The sequence below is a fragment of the Trachymyrmex septentrionalis genome, unplaced genomic scaffold (assembly GCF_001594115.1).
Source record: "Trachymyrmex septentrionalis isolate Tsep2-gDNA-1 unplaced genomic scaffold, Tsep1.0 scaffold196, whole genome shotgun sequence".
Taxonomy (NCBI): Eukaryota; Metazoa; Arthropoda; class Insecta; order Hymenoptera; family Formicidae; genus Trachymyrmex; species Trachymyrmex septentrionalis.
In genome coordinates this window covers 492,360-515,167 of record NW_017305135.1, presented here as the reverse complement: position 1 = coordinate 515,167, position 22,808 = coordinate 492,360, and the positions used below count along the sequence as shown (strand labels likewise).

Sequence of the window (22,808 nt, the reverse complement as noted above, 5' to 3'; positions counted from 1 at the left end):
TATGAATAAATCCAATTAATTTTTATATTACGTTAAAGAATAGCAAATATTATTGTACAAATATTATTAGATATTATATTGTATTATAGATATATTCTTAATGTAAACACGTTTTTATTACGGATATATATAGGATTGGATGCGTAAATTATTGGAAAGTTGTCCCAATATTTTTAGAGTGAATAAATTACCCGGTGCTACGTGTAAATTAATTATTTAAAAATTGCAAATTCTGTCATAAAAATAAGTTTTTGCTGCATTGGCAGCAAATTGCTCGTGAATCACTATGTTACTGGACCTCGATAGAACGTGCGAAACAGAATATAGAGTGAAGTTTAAATGAGATTTGTGTGTGATGCCAGTTTCAGGCTCATAAAATAAAACTATTGCTAAATAAAGTACAAAGCTTAAAAATTTAGACGGTAATATGCGTCTGAAAAAATATACATAATTCTTTAAAATATTTAAACAAGTTTTAATATTAATTTCTTTTCTCTCTTTCCACATATATATTCAGCGTAAATATAATTTAATTATAATATTTATATACAACATATAAAAGTATATAATTTAAAAAAAAAATTATATTTTACATTTCACATAAACATGAAAGCTAGTTATTTTCAAGTTGATATTTTCTTTCTATTTTCAACTATGTTGCTTTCACACTGAGATTTATGTAATAGTATAATGCGATTTGAAAATTGCTTATTATTCATATCTCGTCGTACTCGCTGTGTAAATTATATTTGCTTTCGTATTATTTGAGTCAACCTCATTGTACAAAATTTTCTCAATTTTCTCAGATTCCATGAGCGCGACACATTTCTTACACTCATGAGATATATCTAGTATTTTAAAATTGTTTTTTTTTTAAATTGTATTTAAATTAAATTTTCTTCAATAAGTTATTTTAAAATGAGATTGTTCAATCCTGCTAAAAAGTTATTATTTCATAATAAAGTCAAGTAAAAATTTCTAGACCTTATCTTGATAGTATTTCAATATTTTTTCCGCAGTTTTCAATCGCAAAATCATCGATTCTGATTTCCGAGTTCGAAGTTAAAAGGTCACTACCGGAATGAAATTAAGGGAGCTCAATACCGAATTAGGACAGAGTTCGAGGATTTATCAAGGATTAACTCCTGCACGCTGCAACTGCGAGTCCCCAGGCACCTCTCGTTTCTCCAAGTCGACTTCCCAATCACCATTCTCAGCTCTAAGTCTTCGCGCAGAGAGGAACTTTATGTGGGTTAAGTAGAATCGTGGTCCACGCCGTATTCAAAGGATTTAGAGGTCAGGTGTAACTGGCACACACTACAGGATTTAAAAAGAGAATTTCCGTAAAGGTACGCTATCGCTGTCAAGTCGAGATCGTATTGCGGCGAAGTTAATTACAGCGAGAGGTGAAATTCGTGCGCAGTAAATTCGTATAGCTGGATTTAAATCTTTAACAAAGACCGATAAAAGATCGTAGTTTGGTAGAATACGTCGAAATATATCTTGATAATAGCCCTCGTAGGCTGAATATAAAGTTTACCAAGTTACCATATTAAAATATGAAAAACACGAGAAAGAGAGAGAGAGAGAGAGAGAGAGAGAGAGAGAGAGAGAGATTTTGCAATAATATATATGACTTGCTCGAAAAAAATGTTCTGAAAAAATGCTTCAGTGCGTTCACACAAAGTCCAAGTTTGTCACATTCTCAATGGTACTAACTATGGGAATAGACAGGAGAATCTATGACAGCTAGCTTGAAAGGATTGGTAGTCAAGCTTGCAGTATTACTGCCTGGCAGATTTATGTCAGTAATATCTGAAGCATTAGCAGTTTGACATATTGGCGATCGTAAAATTTGGAGTCGCGCGCAGGAAGAGGCTATCTCTCATTCATAGACTGATAATACATCAGATCCCTCCGGGTCGGCGAACGCGAATATGTATCTGGTCTCCCGCTGATTTGCATGCCGTAAGTACACGGAACATCAGCCCCGCATATCCTAAGTACTCAAGAACAGTACCGATCGTGGAAGACCAACTCACGAACGTTCTTCGTGTAACGTAACGAGATATATCTGACGACCGCGATTATTCTCGGCACGCGCATGAAACGCTCATAAAACGTAGGAAGTTCAATACGTACAGCAGTGTTCAAATTACAGCAAACTCGCCCGTCGATCGATCGTTCACTCGCTCGTATTCATTGGTCAACGTGAAAAACATGACTACCCAAACAAGCTCTTCACTGAATATTACCATTTCATTGAAATTTTAAATTAACCTAGATATCTCTCCAAATATATGATTCCTGTTCATTCACACATGTGACGTTTTTTCGGTATACTTTTAATGCACGGTAAACGATAAATTTTTAATCGATAATATAAGAAAAGGAGACTTACATGAAAAAAATTAATTAGTACAAGCTTAATTAAAAAATAATAATATTACAAATGGTTTATTTAAAAAAAAAAAAACACATTTTTTATATGTTTTGAAATTTATTTCAAATATTTGTAAATTTTATATTTTCAACTCGTGAAATCGACGTTCACGGCATTACATTAATAATTACGCGTTGACTCTTATCAATGTCGCTCTGATCGTTTGCGTATTTGTTTTAAACATTATATAAGTGATATTATTCTACAGTCCTACTTTAAAGAGTATACGCACAGAAAAAAAAATTGGAAAGGGACAAAAAAAAACGGAGAAATAAAGAATAAGAAAAGACACGAATCTTTGAAACTATTACAGAGCTTTTCGCGTGTCGTTCATCAGCGAGGATGAGTCAGCTTCAACAGGACTTTCGGCAACGTCTTTCGGCAGCGGCGACATCGCTTACGACGCAACGCCCACACAGTCATTACTGCACCTCGGCAAACATTCAAACGAGTTCGTTTGATTAGTTTAATGGTTCGTTTGGCTTTACTCTTCTCTAAGTGTCGAATCTCTATCTCGCACTATCTCAACCCAAAGTGTTTTACCTAGCTGGCCGAGCCAATCGACGTCAATTATCTATTCGTGTCGCCATCTAGTCGATAAAATCCCCAGATAGCGCAGAATAACTTTGACGATTGCTGTGAGTGCAGAGACATTTTAGCGGAATTAAATCAGGACAATTTGAAGGATTTGATTTTCCGTAAGTTGCAAATATCCGTAGAGAGAACAACAGATCAGGTAACGCTCCACGTATATTTTCGTTGGTTTATTATAAATGTCAATTACGGAATTAGATTTAAAGGTAAATATATCAAGAGAGGATGGGCGACTTTATCGTTCGCGTAAATCTTTCTCTCCATTGCGTGCTTAATCCATCTGCTAGCTATTACTGGCGTACCGACTGACGTACACTGTTTGAGTGCTGTATCAACTACACGAGGCTGTATCGGGAAAGAAAGTTTTAAATAGAAAACTTTCGTGCTCCCCCGCGATTCTGATATTCGTTACTGCGTCTCGTTAACTCTTAAACGTTAATAAGTAACAAGTTGTAATTCATAATTAGCGTAACGGAGATTCGCTTGGCACGAATCTTGAAAATTTATCACATATTCCAGAAAACAATACATACGGAAGCTCCATCGTAAGAAAAGTACCTTGCGCTTAAGTCTTAAATTGTTAAGAATGACACAATGGCGACATGCAGATTCTCCTGCTACTATAGATAACTAATAGAAAGACATTTGCCTCACAATACCTCCAGTTTCAATCTTAATAGACTCTAATAAATATTCCTTATCTTAAAATTTAAGAAAACTCTCTGTAAATCTCTCTTGTAAATCTTATTTTTAAATAAAAAATTAATCATTCGTCTCGCTTGTAACAAAATTAATTAATTTATGTCATAATATAAGATACATATTTTCAGTTTTGTTGAATATTAAGGAAAGACAATCGCGATTAACGCTCGTGAAACAAATGAAATTTGTTGTCAAAGATATAAAAATGCATTCGCCTTCAGCAGGAACGTTTAACGAAATACTCTCGTAATTCCAACTTGATTCCATTTTTTTTCAAAACTGCGCGAAACGGATGTTGCGCCTTTGGCGATCGTGTAGGTGTGCACACAAATATAAGTGTGCACAGACGCGTCTTAAAGTTTTTAACAGCCCCGCGGCTTTCATTACGTGTCTCGTTCGAGTTGTAGAATTATTGATCCTGAAAGTGCAATGGGAATTAGGAGGGACTTGGAAGCTGCTGAAATATCCTAAATACACGTAAAATGCTCAATATTCTTTCAAAAATCTAACGTGACGTAACATCGGACTAAAATTAATATAAAATAGACAAAAACTCAGTTACGCAAATTCTTGAAACATGCTTTAATCCGCGTGAAGTAAAAACCAATATGTACGAAGTTATAACGAAGAGGGTGTCGAAACCAATGTTCAAACTGCCCCACTATTCGAATATGTCTCCACGTCCACGTACTCTATTGTATGTCCACCCGGATATCTCTCTCGCGATTTCGGTTACGTGCTGTTTTCAACACGCCGCAGTTAAACAGTTTCAAAGTTTTAAATCGACAGGTCGCACCATCCTACCAGCCGACGGGGCTTAATGGCGCATCTTTTACATAAACGAGGCAGCCCGGTCATACTTGGTGAATTCACGACTTTGATCCCTCCCGCTAAATCTCCTCAGCTTTTTCTCTTTCACAACTTGCAGAACTCAATTTCTATCCAGGATATGCGAAGAACGTACGGCAAACTTTTTCCCACGGATGCACCGAACGTTGCTCCTGCAAATCTATCAACTTCGGGATGCGCCGGAAGGAAAAAAATTTGTAAACCATTTATGATGGGAAGAAATTTTTTTTAAAACGGTACGGCTTGGAAAAAGTGCCTCGAACAGTTAATGCGATCTCTAATTTATCGCTTCGCAATTTACTTTCCGTTATCGTTTATCGTTTGATAAACTTCTCATTTGATTACAATGCGTATCTCAGATTTTTCAAATTAGAAAATAAAAAATATGAGCATGGTACTCACCTCAGATCTCCTTTCTGCAGAGAAATCTCTTCAAAGACTAAACGGATTCTCTCCTTCAGCCTGAAATACGATTAAATAAACAAGTTACTCCGCGTGCGCGTTTTTCCTAGATAGATAAGTTATAACGCCATTTGCTACTGTATAAAGGCCATTGTAAACGCTACGTAACTCGCAATATTAAAGCTTGCATTTTTATGAATACGGAAATATTATTACATGCATTTTTCGTCCAAGCGGTACTGCACGATGGTACACGCGCGCGGTTTATCTTGTTCCCCGCGGTACTAATGAAACAAGATGGGCGAGAGCTGTAATTAATTTCATTATAAGTGCACCTAGCGCATGAATTTGTTAAAACGACGTCGACGCCGGCGACGAAAACGGCGTCGGTAGCGGCTGTGAACAATGTGACGTGAATATTTTTGCGCAAAAAGATTAATAACCAAATGTCAAAAAGTACACTTGATATATATATATATAAAAACATTGGAAAAAAGAATTTGTATTTGTTGGAAAGCAACGCGAAAACGAGCCCCTTTCCATTATAATATTTTTCTCCTTGAATAATGGCCATTGGAAGATTGACTTATAGCGACGGCGTGACAAAGGCCGTCGAGCCATCGAGAACACTGTAGTATGTTAATATAGAGCGAGTGTCACGAATGCCTAACGGATAGACTGCATGCGTGTATACGTATACGCATGTATACGTATCCGTCGGCTTTATAGCGGCCTGGTATAGTGGCCGGCGCGACGTTGCGTTGACATAACTGTTAGACATATAGGGTTGCACACGCTACTTTGATACAATTACTGTAATTAAGCAGCAACCCACAATACTACGGAAATCATATCTGCGCATACTGGCCCGGCGCCGCGATTAAATTCATCACGATTGAGCGACGATTCTGATTCGACTCCGTTAACTATTTCCTTTGATCGCAGCACATATATCAGACATTCACGGAAGTCAATGAACCGTGTAACAATACGTAACAATACGTGAACTGTGACGTTTATACAATAGAGAAACGCAAAACTAGAAATTCCATAAATAAAGGATGAACGAGTAAACACGCGTTATGTTCTCCGAAACGAATTACGAGGGGAAAAAAATATTTTTTTTACGTGTACACACCCTGGGAAATTAATATTACCGCTTGTTATCATTTTGTCGGTTAACATGTTAGGTCGCGTGGGTTGCATTTTCATACGCGACTCGCGGAGAGGTCTAGTGTTGTTTCGTGAAACCGGTTAGAGAATAGCAATTCGCTTCCTGCGAGGGATCGTGCTAAGAACTTGCTGCTTTTTCCCCCGTTAGTTGGGCGCGAGTAGCTTTTATACCGCTGCACTGCGAACCGCGGCTTGCGACAGAATGGACGTGAACTTTCGGCTGCTACGTAACAAGGAACCAAGATGAGGAACGACGAAAGTTGAGATGGGGTAGGAAGCCAGAAAATGTTCAACGGGAGAAACGCGGTAATATCAAAATTCAACATGACCTAGTAATCTAAAACCAGCGTACGCCGAGTTTTACAATTAATGATATATCTACGCGAAATTACTTTATTATTGGTCACAGGCCGCCATGCCGCTTTTTAGCGTAATACATACGTTTACACAGAAATCATTAAACAATCGTGCGATCCGGCTAATCATTTAGAATGATTGCGTTTTCACTTGATACTCTTCTCGATCGCGGCTCGTACGTAGAAAAATAACGCTACGACACACAGAGCATGCCCCTTCCGACTCGAGTCTCGTCGTGCAAATAATAACAAACGTGCATACAATAGACCGTTACGATACGTTCGAGTCATGGCTGCGTCGATGTAAACAATGAGCGACAGGCTCGCCGTGCTACCGTATGTGTTATCGCCACCAAGTTCAACGGATAGGACTACGAACGAATTATTCTGTTTTTTTTTTTTTTTTTGAACTTTTTCAATAAACGATCTTTCGCATAACATGCGATTTGCTTTTCAAATGCGTTAATATTATAATTGAATACACATCTTTAGGTCATTCGTGTTCTGCGCATTTTTTTTTCTTTGAAACACTAAGAGCACCTGGTCAAATACCGGAATAATATCTTTCCGTAATATCTTTCCTAATTCGAAAAAAAGTTTGGCTAGAGAAAAGGTTTTGTGCGTTGCCGGTCTGAATTCAAGCGTATCCTTTAACTAGAATAACTCCGAAGTTCACCTCTGAATCACAAATGACCCATCGTGTGTACAGAGCGTACATTTTTTGTAGCTAACAAAATTTTTTTCTTTATTTTCAACTAATAGCGTTTTTTCACTGGCAGAGCTGGTGCGCACTCAGTGTACTTTAAAGCCGATACGCAAAACGACATAAAGATGTACGTTTAATAGAAATATCGAAACGAATTAAACCGCGAAATCCTCAATACGTTTTATTGTGGTATTTGATAAAATATACATTGGGGTATTTTATTAATTGAGATGTCTCATTTTTACATTTATTGTCAGATTAAATTAATGTACAACAGCTTTAACGTACACTGAACTTTAATGTGAAAAACGCTATAATTTTCATCCATATTGCGGGAATATATCGCAAATTATTAAAAAAAGAATTTAATCCTAGAACAACATTTATTAGTCCTTAATAAATATATTGGGTTTTAGCAGCCTTGTGTTAAATGTCCGTAATATTATGTATTATATTGTCTGTAATATTATAAAAAATATTTTCCTAATAAATTATAAGTTTTTTTTGCATGCAATAACGATAATAAAATGCATTGCTTAAAATGTAAATGCAATATATCTTCAATTTATAGCATATTATTTCATGGATATTAAAAAAATATCATTTTTAGGTTATTAAATAACTAAATTTTTTTGGACAGCCGGCACTTGAACTATTTCTTCTTTTGTTTCAGAGTTTTACATTTTTGTATGAAAAAAAGGCATTTTTTTCAATTTGTTAATTAGCAAAATGATAACAAAATGTTTGCAGTCTTCTAGCAGACTGTTAGCAGGTTCGAGTAGAAAATGACGGCGGATCTGCCATCAGCTGCATCCGCATTAGGCTTGTGTTCTGTTAACATCGCCTGTCGACATAATGTGAAGGCAAATTGTTGGCAGAAACTAAGATCCTGCCAACATTATCTGACGCTTGCAGATTCTATTACGTTTTTTCTAGCAGCCTTTCAACAGAGTATTATATACATCTAATTCTGTATCAATTCTGTTGTTATTTTGTTGCCATAGTACGTAGCAGACATTAAAAAAATGTCTGCTTTCTACAGACTTGTCTATCTGGATATATTTAGTTATAACAATTTTTGTATAATTTATTATAAATATACAACCTTACAAATACTTTCTAAAGATGTCAAAATATAAAAATTGCTTAATAATTTTTATATTTGTAAAAAAGATGAAAATTAATCCAGAACACGAAAGCTCCATCGTGTTTACTAAGGGTGTATCAAAAAGGTGTGTACCGATTAACTTAATTCTCTTTTGTGCAGAATAATTAGAACAATCATATTAAAAATCACATTATAATCTGATTTAAAAATGCATATGTACACACAACGATCGTTTATTCAATATAAAAAGCCAAAAACAATAATTCGTTCGTATTTGAATTGAATTTGGTGGTGACAACGTATACCGCAGTGGCGCGCGACATTTATCGTTCATTGTTTACATCGGCGCGGCCTTGGCTTTAGAAGCCGCGTCTAGTTACGTCATAGCGAATTCGCTACTAAAAATTTCTTCTAGACGCGGGTTTGTTCTTATAACGTATAGTCGCGGCGAGTACCGCTTTCGACGCTTGTCGCTGGCTTGTCGCTATCTTGTCGCTAGCTTCTTGCTGCTCTTCCAGAGTGAATTTTTAAGTCGTCAGCGTGAAAAGACGAATTTTTCCGGAACGTCTCGGCCGCTCAGACCATAAGCATCAGAGAATAATCATGCCATCGAATCGACATACTTCGAGCCGCTGTTGTGCTTTGTGACCAACTATTCGCTTGATCAGTAGCGATCACTTAACGCGACTTCAAAATTTTAGTCGCTAGCGAGTAAAAACCAAGCGTGTACAAGAAGCTTTCATCAGCGAATTCGCAAACGAATTAAGAAGCTTGCTTCAAGCGAGTAGCAGTAGAGTCGAGAGAATTCACTGGCGAATTAATGACGTCACTAGACGCGGCTTCTAGCGAATAAAAGTCGCCCCGTGTAAATCACGCTTAACAGCTTATTATACATACATATTCGTCCTATTATCATTCGCGCGAGGAGATTCGAGCCGGAAGGAGCGTGCTGTGTGTGTGTGTGTGTCACAGCATTATTTTCCTATAAAACGCGGTTAAGTAGAGTCAAGCAAGGGAATCGTTCAAACGCAATCGTTCTAAATGATTAATACTAGCTGGACTACTTAATAATTTCTGTCCATAAATATGTTACACGATAAAAAGCGATGCAGTAGCCAATCGATCATTTGCTTTTTCTGCTTAAAGTGGCAAGTGAAATACACTGTGTTGCCTCTTAGATTATTCGAAAACTCACTCGAATGTCCTAATGCGTCATTCTATCTTTAAAACAAGGATAAAATGACGCTCGGGCACTCCGGTGAAATCTCTAAATCTAAACGCTGTCCAATTACTGTGCGTAATGCGTAGTTATGTTCAGTAAATGAATTTCACTGCCGACGATTCACAAGCGCATTGAAATTATTCGAGGTACCGAGGCCATTAATTCTTACTTAAAGCGGTTATTTCGCATGATATTACTTGCCTGAGATCGAAACAGTAGGAGATGGCAATTGATGGCAATTTTCGTATCACATTTGAGAGCTTTGTGCTCGATTTAAATAAATTACTATGCTCGATATAAATAGGATTATTATCGGATTTGAATAATACGCGGAACGGTGCTCGGAGTGATTTGAAAATAACAAGAAAGCACGGCAACTGATTAATGATACATGTTGTTTTGTTTGAGATTTGTCTTCTAAATACGTGCAATGCCAAATTTTTTGATCGTGTATTCTCGAGCGGACTTGAAACCAACGCAACGCGGCGCTGCGTCACACATTCTGAATGTTGCGTGAAGTTAGCATCGGTTTCTGAGTGAAGTTGCCGTGAGACGCTATTTTCACTATTCGTCAGCCATTATTGGAACGTTACGTGATGCAAAAAGAGTCGTGTCCGAATCAAGTAGCGTCGTGACTGTCGTGAGTAGAGTCGCGATCAATAAATTGGCCGTGGTTAATCTCGCATTTCAATTTTGTCGACCCCGTGCAACGTGAGTTTCGTTACATCAGGGGTTTCGTTAAAACTTACTACCGTCAGTTCTCGAAATGTCGTGTCGCAACGCGTCGATGTGTCGTGCTCGATAAATACAGCCAAGCGAATCGTTCTATTTCTTCGCCTTTTTCTTTTCCCTCGTTTACTTCCGTCGCGTTCTGTCGTCGTAATATGATAAATACGACGTATGTCATTATTATCGGGAGTGCCGTATCAAGTAACGCGCGATCGTCTTATTCTGATAATTAGCGTAAGTGTTAATTACTAAGTTTCCGTGAGTGAGGGAATCTGAGAAGAAGAGACCTGCAAAGCCTCGGGCGATAGTGGAGCAATCATGAGGTGAGTGTTTCACTAATTACAATATTTATGTGTGTGTGTTATTATAAAAAAAAAAAAAAAAAAGAATCCTTCATTTCTGTTTAATTTCCGATCACTCATTGAGATAATTTATGTAAAAATAGAAAATTTTTACTTTAAGTATTTTTACAATTTATATTTAAAAAACTGAACTTAACTTTCTCTCTGAAATTATATATGTATAATTACATGTATAATTATCTTACGAAATGTTTACTTGGTAGGCAAATAAAGAATTCATTTCGCACAATAATTATTTTTCAGATATAGTTATTGGCGCGAGTGTTAATTACCGAGTTTCCGCGAGTTTGTGGTTTCGAGGAAATCTGAGAGGAGGAAGAGACCTGGGAGGTATCGGACAATGGCGGAGCAACCAGGAAGTAAGTATCTCATTCTTATAGGTTGTGCGTTACTTGCAGAAAAAAAATCCTTAATTCATATGTAATTTTTAATTCTTTACTGGGATAACTTATATTAAAAATAAAAAAATTTCGCTTTAAAACTTTTTTAATTTACTTAAAAAACTCAATTTAAATTTTTTTTAGAGAAGTTATATTATATTATATAATTATTTTATGAAACGGTTGCTTCAAAGACAAGGGAATATCTAAACTTTTTAGATATTATAATAATTATTTTGAACGCAAATGTACATAATTTGGATTTAATATCTATATGTTACAGATATATGTGTTACGTAGTTACAACTTCGCTGTTGTGCATCGTATCGGTGAGTCACAAATAATCTTTTATTCAATTCGAGGTAATGAATCTGTGAATCTTACATACGGACGGTAATATTTCATAGATTCATTGTCGCATTCACCAGAAATTAAATCTTCGTTTTTGAATGCTGTGCAAAATGAATACGTTGAATTCGATATGATCGAATGTCCTCGGATACGTTAAATTAGGTGTTAATGAACTACGAGCGGGATTAGAGATAGACTGTCGTCATTAAATGCGCTAAAGCAGCAGATATATGATGACGGCGGAGATTAGCAGCGGAGATGTATTATATATGGATTAGATCCTCCGGAACAGAGAGCGCGCGAGTTCAGGAGTAGGTATCAGATTAGTTACCTTGCCCGGAAGAGGTAGGAGCACCGGATGTTCTTCGGATAGGAGGACGGGTAGCGCGGCGAATAAAATCGTCCATATTGAGGCGTCGATTGCGAGCTGACAAACTCGTGGTCGCACATCGTGCCGGGCACCAGCAGACCGTCCATCTCGAATAAACCTGGAACAAAAAGAAGACGAGGATCACGTTACGACATCGTCGACTTTGTGGTCTACTTGTCGACCATGTCCCGACTATCTATCCCTTTTTACTTGTCATTTTGTCAAAGTTATCGCTTTTGTCCCAGTTCTTTCTAGCTTGTTAGTTCATTCAATCTCTATATCTGAGATTACTGTTGCAAAATCTACATTTTCCACATAAAATGTTTGACAAGTTAAAACAGGGGTGCAGCTCCGAGTTGCACATTTCGACCGATTTTGCCTATCGTTATCCCCACTTTTTGTTTCATAGCATTTAGATTACACGCGGAGACATTAAACGCTCGAACTCAGGGATGATATTAGCCGTAACTCATACAGAGCACTATAAGGTTATAGGACTTTGAAACCTATTGCCTCACATTTACTGTTTACAAATTTTTATTATTGTAATTATAATTATTATTACGATGTTAGAAACTCAATTGATTATGTTAAAAATGATTTTTTAAATATTTTTTTCTAGTATGCAAACTTCATTAACATACATGTTCTATTTTGAAGTGTTACTTTTTTTCTAACGTCATAATAATAATAATGATAACAAAAATTTGTGATCAGTGAATGCGACGTAATACGTTTCAAAGTTCTATACTGCCCTGTATGGGATTACTAATGTCATCCCTGAGTACGAGCGTTTTATGTCTCTGTGCGTGGTTACAAAACAAAAAGGGTGGGGATGACGATAGGCAAAATCGGTCGAAATGTGCAACTCGGCTGCAGGCCTGAGTTAAAAAATAGTGTTGAACCATTTTTAAAAACAAAAAACATGTGACATATATTTATAAATAACTTACAAAATACTTTTACACGTTGGCAAAAATTTTGTTTCGTAACTAATGCTTTTAATTATTTACAATTTTTCATAGAAACTTTATATATTCTATTGTAGTAAAAAAATTGATTCCTAATTGGTGATTTTATTACAATTTTTTTCTCACTGTTTTGAAAAAGCTATTGATAAACATCAGAACACAGTGCAGAATCCTATTTAAAACTAGTCTTTCACGGAAATCGGGATGAAATAAAATTAACGATTGCTAGCGTTCTTAGAGCGTGCAAATATACCTACTGAATCCGTTACGTATTGATTAACTAGTGGCGCGTCCCACACTCCTTTTAAGGCGTCGCCATGGTAAAATTTAACTTATAACTGAATATCGTTACTTGCTTACGATTAACAAAAATATATAACGGTACAATATACAAAATCGTAGTTAATTCTAATCCTTTTTTTTTTTTTTTCATCACGCTACCACTCGTCTCGTTAGTTTTTGCAGAGTAGCTGCGCACGTTTCGAAATAAAACCAAATAGCAACCATGTATAACGGATATTTGTGCAATATAACTATTTCGATGTAACGTTCGGGACTATGTACAAATATCTCAAATACGCGGGTTAGCGCGATAACGACATCGCCAATACCGACCGATTTTGTTAAAAGCACAGAGAATTATCACCGTTTGTGTGCGTACAAAGGACTCGTACCGTTTTTAGATTCCACGATTTCTACGGGACATGTACGGGCAATTACATCCTTGGCTTGCGCAATTCAGAATGCTCGAGATCGTTCTTTTGTGCTTGAAACAAAGACGAGAGGAAAAAGCGGTAGTTTCCGGAAGATAAAAAAAAAACGAACAGGAGATTGAAGAAGGTCGTCGGCTGCATCTATCCGCTAGTAAAGAGATTTCGTAAAAGAAACGTCGAATTCCAGAACGAATTAATCGTTAACTCGCCCATCGAGTCGACATAGTCCTACTGTAAGTAATGCGAATAGCAGTCAAGAAGGTCCAATATACGTTTGCATTATACTCGATCAATTATCATGATAAATGGGACCCCGTCGGACTTTATGATATTCGAAAAGCATAATTAGATTATGAAATAATGATCTGTCGACCTCTTCAAATATGCTATCGGCATTGAGATCCGCGAATTAATATAGTACATAAAATGGAGAGTAAAATTCATAGATACATGGAAGTAATTTTGTGACAATGAAACTCACAGACATTGTATTTCAATGTACTTCGTATTATTTCTTCTACCGCTAGTTCTCTAATTTTACAATATACGTTTGCATTATATTCGATCGACAGATCATTATTTCATAATCTAATTATGCTCTCCGAATATCATAAAGTCCGACGAGGTTCCATTTATCACAATAATTGATCGAGTATAATGCAAAACAATTATGTACAGCGAAAGAAATACTTGTTAGAAATCATGGAGAATTAAATTGAATGAATTTTTAATTTAATTATAATTAAACGGAATGCTTTTTCCATAAAACAAAGCATGTAAAATTAATCAATGTGATTCCCCGGGGAAAGCAAATTTTATTGCATCATATTTACTATCGTTTCAAGTGCATCGTAAAACGCACGTGAACATAAGACATAAGAATCGCAATTTCATCTGCCATCAACATTAATGCGATAATTTCGAAATATATATGAAATGTACATCTACTTATGTCATTCCTGTTACAAGTGATTTAAATTCTCGAACAAGGCTCGATCTATCCTTTCAATTTCAGATTTCAGACGTCGAACAAAATTATTTTATATCTACGTTTCAAATTTCAATCTAAAAAGACATAGTCGAGTAAAAAAATTCGAATTGCATAAATAATATTTCTACTCGATATTCATTAATACATTTCATCGTGCCTGTGCAGATGATAGTTTTATAATATCTGTTCTCTCAATAAATGATAAATCCAAAAGAAATACGAAACTTTACTTCCTTCATGGAAAAATAGTGCTCTTCTACCGTTGTAAATTAGAAGCTTTGATTAATTTCATTCAATTTTTAAATACACTTTTCCTTCCACGTTCCCGTCATCCTTCGCGGGGTTTAAACGAACTATTCGAAGTTTAGCGTCAGTGTATTTTAAGATAGAACTATATATGATCGAACTATATATTTTATACACACATTCAGGCGCTTATAGTATATGGTATATCTCGTGAGAAATCGTACGTGTGCCGGACGCTTGATATCGTCTTGATATCCGATGTCACGTTGCGATTTGCGAGCAAGTGTGGTTTACACGAAATAATAAAAAATAAATATTAGTAAAGGATAAAGGTCAAACTACACACACACACACACACACACACACACACACATACACTTTGGTTTTTTATAAATAATAAGACAAAAAATTACTAAGCGACAAACAATCAAAATACTCATAAGAAATATCTGTAGTTTTCGTGTTTTACTTGTTTTTATTTTTAAATTACATTAATTTTTTCCGATGGAACAATCATACCAATTTTATTTCACTTTTAAATTCGTTCCAACTTTCAGTAAAGCTCTTTTTATAAACCGAATTCATAAATGGTGTAGCGCACGACGAAAATTCTTCACGAAAATTGTATAGCACACTTAATGATGTCGGTTTTCGCTCACAATGTCACGTTGCAGATTGCAAGAACGTTCTGTCTTGTTACGATAGAAAGCGGAGTATTAGAGATGCAAGAAAAGCAAAACATTATTATCAAGACAATAGATTTTGATATGCTTTTAACATTGAATAATTCTATTTCTAATAATAACATTCACAAAACGAAAGCATATAATATAATGAAAAAATTTCAAATGCATTTTGTGTAAATTATATGCTATTTTTACATTTCTTTTGAATTTGATTGATTTCTAAATGCAAACGGAAGCAAACGGTTATTTTGTCAGTATTGTATTTGTACTATTGTAACGTTAAATCTATCGAAAGACGAATAAGATATCTGTCATGTGTGGTTGAAATTAACGACATGATTTCCCGATATATACGCATGTGTTTAATGCGCGCTGTACTCTCGACACTGATTTATTTCAAATTTTTGCGTTATCGGGAAAAGCCGTGCATACGTTTGAATTATGAAACAGCTATACATTTATATAGACGGTCTTGTTTCCAATCATATTGTTTATGAAACAGCTCCATCGGGATAACAGTCCCAATTACGAGTCTAGTGGCAAGTCAAAACTCTCTCAAAGTCATATCTCACGTTGGCCTGGAATTACGATCACGTAGTTTTAAAATGGTGCTCAGTATGTTTAATTTTCCCATATTTTTTTCTATTATTGCATTTTTTATATGTCACTGTTACAAATTAATGTTCTTCACCGAATAAAATATCGACATTAATACTTTTTCACTGTATAATTATGAGATTCATTTTTTTTCTATATTTTTCGTCATTGTGATTCGTCGAGCTTTTTTTTATGCAACCACATATAATCTACATTAAAACGTTTTTTTCTAATTAATGAAGCTCGTGCAAGAATGGTAAATTAAAATCCCTACGCAAGTATAGGTACGTCGATTTCCAATTTCCATAGAGCGCACTTTTATTTCCCACGCGTGCACATGCTAAGCTTCCGAGGGCGAAACCGCGTACCGACAGATCTTATCTGAATATTTTATAGACCAGCCCGTACCGGAGGTGACAAGCATAGCCCGGTGCTGATGCATAAAATTTCACATCCCCGGTCATTCGCAAGTAAGACGGAAATAAAAAAAAAACAGAAGCATATTCTCTAGGTGACATTACGTCTCAAAGTTTCATTCGGAGGTATCTCGTTTGAATAATGCTGGAATTTGAGTCAACGTTTTTGGAGCTTTCATTTGCATTTTGGTCAATAAGATGCTATTCGTTATGGCTGTACGACAATTTTGCATAATCTTCAATATCTTCATATTTATTTTAACAATGCAATATCAACGCACGTAAAAGCTATTGCAAAACACTGGCTTGAAATGATTTAGATAACGTGAAATCAACATGTATATAATTTTACAAGTTACATAAGTTAATTTTATAAATTATTTTTATTTATCAATTTAATAAATAATAGTAGTTGCAATAAATTCAGCAATAACATCGTATTTGATATTTTAATAGGAAGTTATGTACATATTTATATAATAACCCTATAATCTTCTCTCTCGCTCTCTGTGAAAAATTATGAATGAGCTCTCTAAAAGTAAATCAATGTATTATTGCTGACTTTAGTGTTGCACTTATGACTCATGTAATCATCAGCAGATTATAATTTTCTGCAGATTTAATCTGTAGAAATCATAACTTCTAAAAATGAATCAGTGTATTATTACTGGAAAACAGTAAATATTCGCCGATGATTACAGTTATAAGTGTAGCACTGAAGTCAGTAATAATACACTGATTCACTTTTAGAGAGAGAATGAAGATCATAGATTTAATCTTGCCACTTCAAGAGGTTTAAGTTCATAAATGAAAAAATATGGAGGGAGGGGGGAGGGGAGAGAGAGAGAGAGAGTGTAGTATTCTATTGACGGGCGAGTACAAAAGGGGATCAATAGCTTGCGTTCATTTTCACTACAGCGCACTGGAGATCGTGTACGGCATTTTACATTAGCGTCTTGCAGCTACTCTCATCTCGGCGTAATTCTCTTTGACCTCATCTTTACGTACCGCCTTCTTGATTTCTTTATAACTACGTGAAATTTTCCGCAAGCGTAAAGTCATGCGCGCGAACGTAGATGTAAGTATATAAAGTATACATAAATTAAACCAAGGAAACACGAGCTTATTACACTTGCATGGGTCAGAAATGTAACCGTGTCGTGAAATCTTGAGATTCATCGCAAGTCTTCCGTAAAAAAAATTATTACGAAATATTCGTAGCCGTTGATACTATTCGTGCGATCACGTACCGCGAGCTCTTCTGGCAAAATCTAAACATTTCTATGGGCTTAACAAGAATGAATATAAGTCAAATTTAAGTGCTTCTTGTAAATAATTTCACGCAAACAATTGGCTTTAATTATACAAAGGCGCAATAAAATGTTTGTGCAGTCCTTTGATACTTTATTGAGAAATATAATAATATAATAATATAAATAATAACAATATACAGGATATTTTCTAAGATGTGTTAGATCTTGTGAGAGAACAATAATAAAAAAAAAGTTAATAAAAAAAAAACGAAGTCATCTCTTAAATTCTTTTGTTTTTTGGAAAAGTAGATATAGAGCGACTACTGTCACACATAGAACATTGTCCGATAAAAAGGTAAACAAATACCACAGGTCGCGGTATCGAGTAAAGCTTGAAATGCGTTCGTGTAAACAATCCTTACACACCCATTCCAGTAGTAACAGATTAAATTTACCAATACTTCAATCCTGTATTGCTTATAACTTTCTTAGTACACGTACAAATTTAGATATATATTAATAATACGAGATTCTTATTATTCTTATATTACAACGTACTTAGATCACGCTATGTATATGTTTCAGATAAGTAAAACATGCACCGAGCATTCAATTTAAAATTGAATCATTTCACAAATGTTGAAATAAAATTCATCCGTTCCAAGATTTAGTTCCATTATACTGCTGTAACGCTAACAATAATATTTCTCGTTATGTCTCATGCTTTTGCATGTAGAGCCAGAATGGGCGAGGAGTTGACTCCTTCTTTTTATAGTTTCGCGTAGCACAGTAAAGCCGACAATTCTTATAAACCGTAGCTAAGTAATCCTATTTTATTGAACTAATAAAGCGGCCTATGCAAAGAAGACTTTGAGTGCACAATATAACGTCTTACTCTCTGGTGGCGCAAGAAGAAGCTACTTGGCAGAGTGCATACGCTTGCCTGGGATGATGGGTCCCGTATCTTCATTTCACCCGACTATGTAGCATATAATAGCTCCTCTCTCAAAGCACCATTTGCGCAATACTTCTTCCTTCGACAGTCTCGAGCCTCTTATGTGCCATTTATATTTATCTTGGATGCATTTCTCCTCCTCCCGCTTTCCGCACCTATTAGATTACTTCTCGTATCGTAATTAAAAGCGAAACTAGCAATTTTCTAGCAAATGAGTAATATAAAGAAAGGTCTCTATTATGAGATACCACGTTCATTTTGCTAGAAGTCTATGGGTAGGATTATTTAAAAAAATAATAGAATTTTGAAGGGAATTTAATAAACTGTAATGTTAAATTTAATACGAATTCTATTATTTTTTTAAATTAAAGAAATACGTAAAAAGTGAACAGTGTCAAAAAATCATGCTCCTAATATGAGATGTGAAAAATCGATAAAACACAAGTACATCAGTATTGCAATTAAAAAACTTTATGTAATGTTTCTAAAGTACAAACAGACACAGCTAGTGTACGTGTAAAATGAGCATGCAATGCATTGTACCCAGAACACGTTTTCAGGTAGTTGGAACCAAGCATCGCAGAAACAGGCACTCGATGTTCATTCCGGTTGTCCTTTATTATTACAATAACATTTACTATACTTTAACAATGATTTTCACTATGGCACAGGTTATTTCATATTAGAAATACCCTGGGCATTTCATATTATGATTTTCACGCCTTACAGTTTTACAATCATCAAATCTAATTCTGTAATTAAGCAACTCAACATATTCCGTATTTTTTCATTAGACGAGCTTACTCTATCACATAAAGAATTTATTGCCAAATATTTACTTATTAAATAATAAACAAGATTTAAAGGCTCATCTCAATGAAACTTGAAGATATCCAAATTTTTAAATCTTTTTTTACAACGACTGTAGGTACGATCTAATGAATTCCACTAAATAGTTTTCAATCCAAGAGCAATAAATTCATGGTAGGACTACAAGATAGCGTTTATTAGTTTAGTAGAAACGCCGCTATCTCATATTACGGGACTTTCCTCTATGTATATGTATGTAGCTTGCTTATGAAAAGAGTTCGTATTATAGTATTAAATTTACAACAGAAATATACATAAAAAGCAAACTTATATATATGTCTATATATCTATATATAATATCTCTTTTAAATTAATTTCAAATATTGCGTTACTTACTTTGTAATTATGCTAAAAGATCTAGCATACCATGGTGTAATAAAATTAAAGTAACATAAAAGTAGCTTAAAATCCTGTTACTCTCCTATAGAAGAGACATGCTCTTAATAAAAATAAATCAAAGGGAAATCTTGATTGCGGTGACACCGAGAGGCCGTAAAATTATCCTCACATCGTTATCTCTCAGAAAAAAATTCAATCGATCTATCGATACATTATTTCGTTGTGATCGTCCTGTACGATGCAGGACTATATGTACAATATCCGATACTCGACGACTGGTCTGTAATAGTATCACAAAGAAAGCGGGGAATTTGATCTTCTTCTATCAGGAAGTAGCTGTTTTAAAGGAAAAAGAATTTCTGCGGACGAATCTTACCGACAAGTGAATCGATATTTTGTTATCAGTCTGACTTGCTTTTAACTTTCATTAATTTTTCATTTTAGTAAAATTAATAAAAATTTAAAGTAAATTAATATAAAAATATCAGATGTGTACTTGTACATAGATACACTCCCCCCCTCTCCCCCCCTCTCTCTCCCTCCCTCCTCCCTCCCACACACACGCGCGCGCGCGCGCGCACACGTACACACAAAATTCGGATTATTTCAACGATTCATATTAATAGTACAATGGAATTCATATATAACTAAATGAAATGGTAATTGTTTTCTATGATAATATTCTCTTATCTCTCATTAAAATTAAATAATGTAAAAGTATATTAACTAAATTAATAGTACATAATAACGTTATGATAAGAATTAGCTAACTAAACAACTTAAACAAGTTTAAAAAGAATAGTTAAAATAAAGGATAAAATGTTAACAAAATAAAAATATTAAAATGTATTACAATAGATGCAAGGAAAATAAATAGCCGTGAGGTATAAAACTATTATGTGTGAAATCCCTATAAAGATACGTGCTTGTCATAGTATGACAGCAAGAAGAGACATTTCACGGTGGAATATCGATGACAACAAGACGATAACATTTTCCGATCAATCTGCCTTCTCTTCGTCACCATTTCACTCGTCCAACATCGATTCTACCCGTTTGAACGTACAGACGATTGAATCTTGAAAGATTTCTCTTATCAACTGGAACAAGCAGAAACGTTATCTTGCTCATATGTCAGTATACGCTGTGCCTTGTTTTCTGAAACTTACAAGCGAAAAATATACTTACAAATACGAACAGAGTAATCTTTTATTCGTGCTTTGTCAACGCCCATCGCCCAACAAAGGTCCGCTATTTCATCTTCATATATATTTCTCCGTTACCGAAGAATAAAAGCAGACACTTTCGCTTGACCCAGTTTCTCGCTTTGAACGAAAAAGGTACCAGTCGTGATGTCTGAGTTCTCTACACCTCGGACGGAAAGAAGCCAACGTAATCGATACGTGGATGCTACATTTTATTTCTCTAAGCGGATTGCATTCGGATTTTCGGGATTCACGGAACGATGAAAAATGTCTCCTTTTTGCTATGAATCGCTACTTTAAAGTCGACAGATTATAATCTAAGTTATAGTGAATATACAATATATTTCGTTATTACAATATGACATACAATATATATTCTTATTTTTACTTAATTTATTTGCTTTTCTTAAAAATGTTCAATAACAGAGAATTTGTGGCTTAAAATTCACTATATTCTTGAATTTTGCATGTCTTGAATTTAATTAACTCTAAGATGATAACACCAGTGTAAAACGGAACAGTACATAACTTGAAGTAGAAAATGTTCTACTTTACTTTAATGTTTATCAACTTTTGTTGCTACAAATTCTCGCAACTTCATCTCTAGTTGCACTTGTTAAGACAAAGGGCTGAAAGTTTAAAATTTTGTCTATTTGGTATGGCCGGATTTCTCTATATTATTCAAGGAAATGATGCCGGAGAGAAAGACTTATATTATTTTCATGTGAACATGCTCTTTTAAATTTGTTGTAGACATTCGCTTTTGAGATGTATAAGTAATGTAAAACAGAAATGTTCATAAAATGTTCATAAAATGTTCATACTTCTACATTTCTATTTACAACTCCAGAGATTTGTGTTTAACTGTAAATATACGCACGTATCTCAACAAGAGCAGTCGCTATTTTTCTTCTTATTCTTTCTGTCAAGTACGTAATCGTCGTCTTAATTCTCCATGATCGGATCAGGATTACAGGTTTAAACTGCAAAAAGCGGCAGAATCCTCTATATGTGTAGCGTCCCTATAATCGGATTACTGTTACAGTCGGCTTTCGATCATTGAAAAGAAACCATCTACTCGCTTTTACGGCATTGGCCCCACTAGTGAAAGGAATAGAAATCAAGTTCTTAACGTTATTAAATTTTAAATTACAAACCTGTACGTGATATACATACATGCATCTTGTATCCTATCCACTCTCATTTAATTAAACGAAATGTATACACGTGAGACACTACTTTTCACAACATTCTTCAAATTAGTTATTCTCTCAGAGAGAAGCCTTATTTTAATAATGATTTAAAAATTTAATGAGAATTTTTGTAATGTGTGCTTTTCATATTAATATATTATAGTAATACACAATATAAAAACTTAATAGTTCCTATTTACATCAAGCAATCTTTAATCTTCCATATAGATCTTACTGTTAATTACATTAACAAACTGATAAAAAACATTTAAATGATCGTCAAGTCATAGAAATTGCCGTTAATCATAAGCAAATTTAATCATCATGAGATTAAAGATTTTGTATCGTGTTATCAAGACAATATATAAGAAACATTTTGATTCTCTAATCAGATGGTAAAATTGCAAGCGTGAGAGATAAATATTTGACAGATAAATATCTAATGTGAAGAAGTTTGTACAATAAGTATCCTGATAAGAATAAAACCATAATATTTTCTTTTCTAATAATCAATAGGCATAATTGTTCGTGAAAGAATGGTATATAATTTCTTCTTTATATAAGAGAGGAGATATTACAATTGTAATTTGGTTTATACGTATCGCGTTGCAGTCTTCAATTTATAC

The 22,808-nt window shown here is 34.8% G+C and overlaps 2 protein-coding genes across 3 annotated transcripts in view; one reads left to right on the top strand and one right to left on the bottom strand.

Annotated features, from left to right (window-relative positions):
- The window catches only part of LOC108747167 (suppressor of lurcher protein 1), a 274,868-nt gene that overhangs the window by 132,142 nt on the left and 119,918 nt on the right, over window positions 1-22,808 (bottom strand). For both annotated transcript variants that reach the window (XM_018484468.1, XM_018484469.1), the window contains 2 exons: window positions 11,709-11,865; window positions 4,991-5,050 (listed from right to left, as the gene is read on the bottom strand). In XM_018484468.1, the coding sequence (XP_018339970.1) occupies window positions 4,991-5,050; window positions 11,709-11,865 (217 nt within the window). The remainder of the gene's footprint in view (window positions 1-4,990; window positions 5,051-11,708; window positions 11,866-22,808) is intronic.
- Window positions 11,310-22,808, top strand: part of LOC108747169 — a 168,600-nt gene continuing 157,101 nt past the window's right edge. The window contains exon 1 of the mRNA XM_018484474.1: window positions 11,310-11,355. The gene's annotated coding sequence lies outside the window, so the exon portion shown is untranslated. The remainder of the gene's footprint in view (window positions 11,356-22,808) is intronic.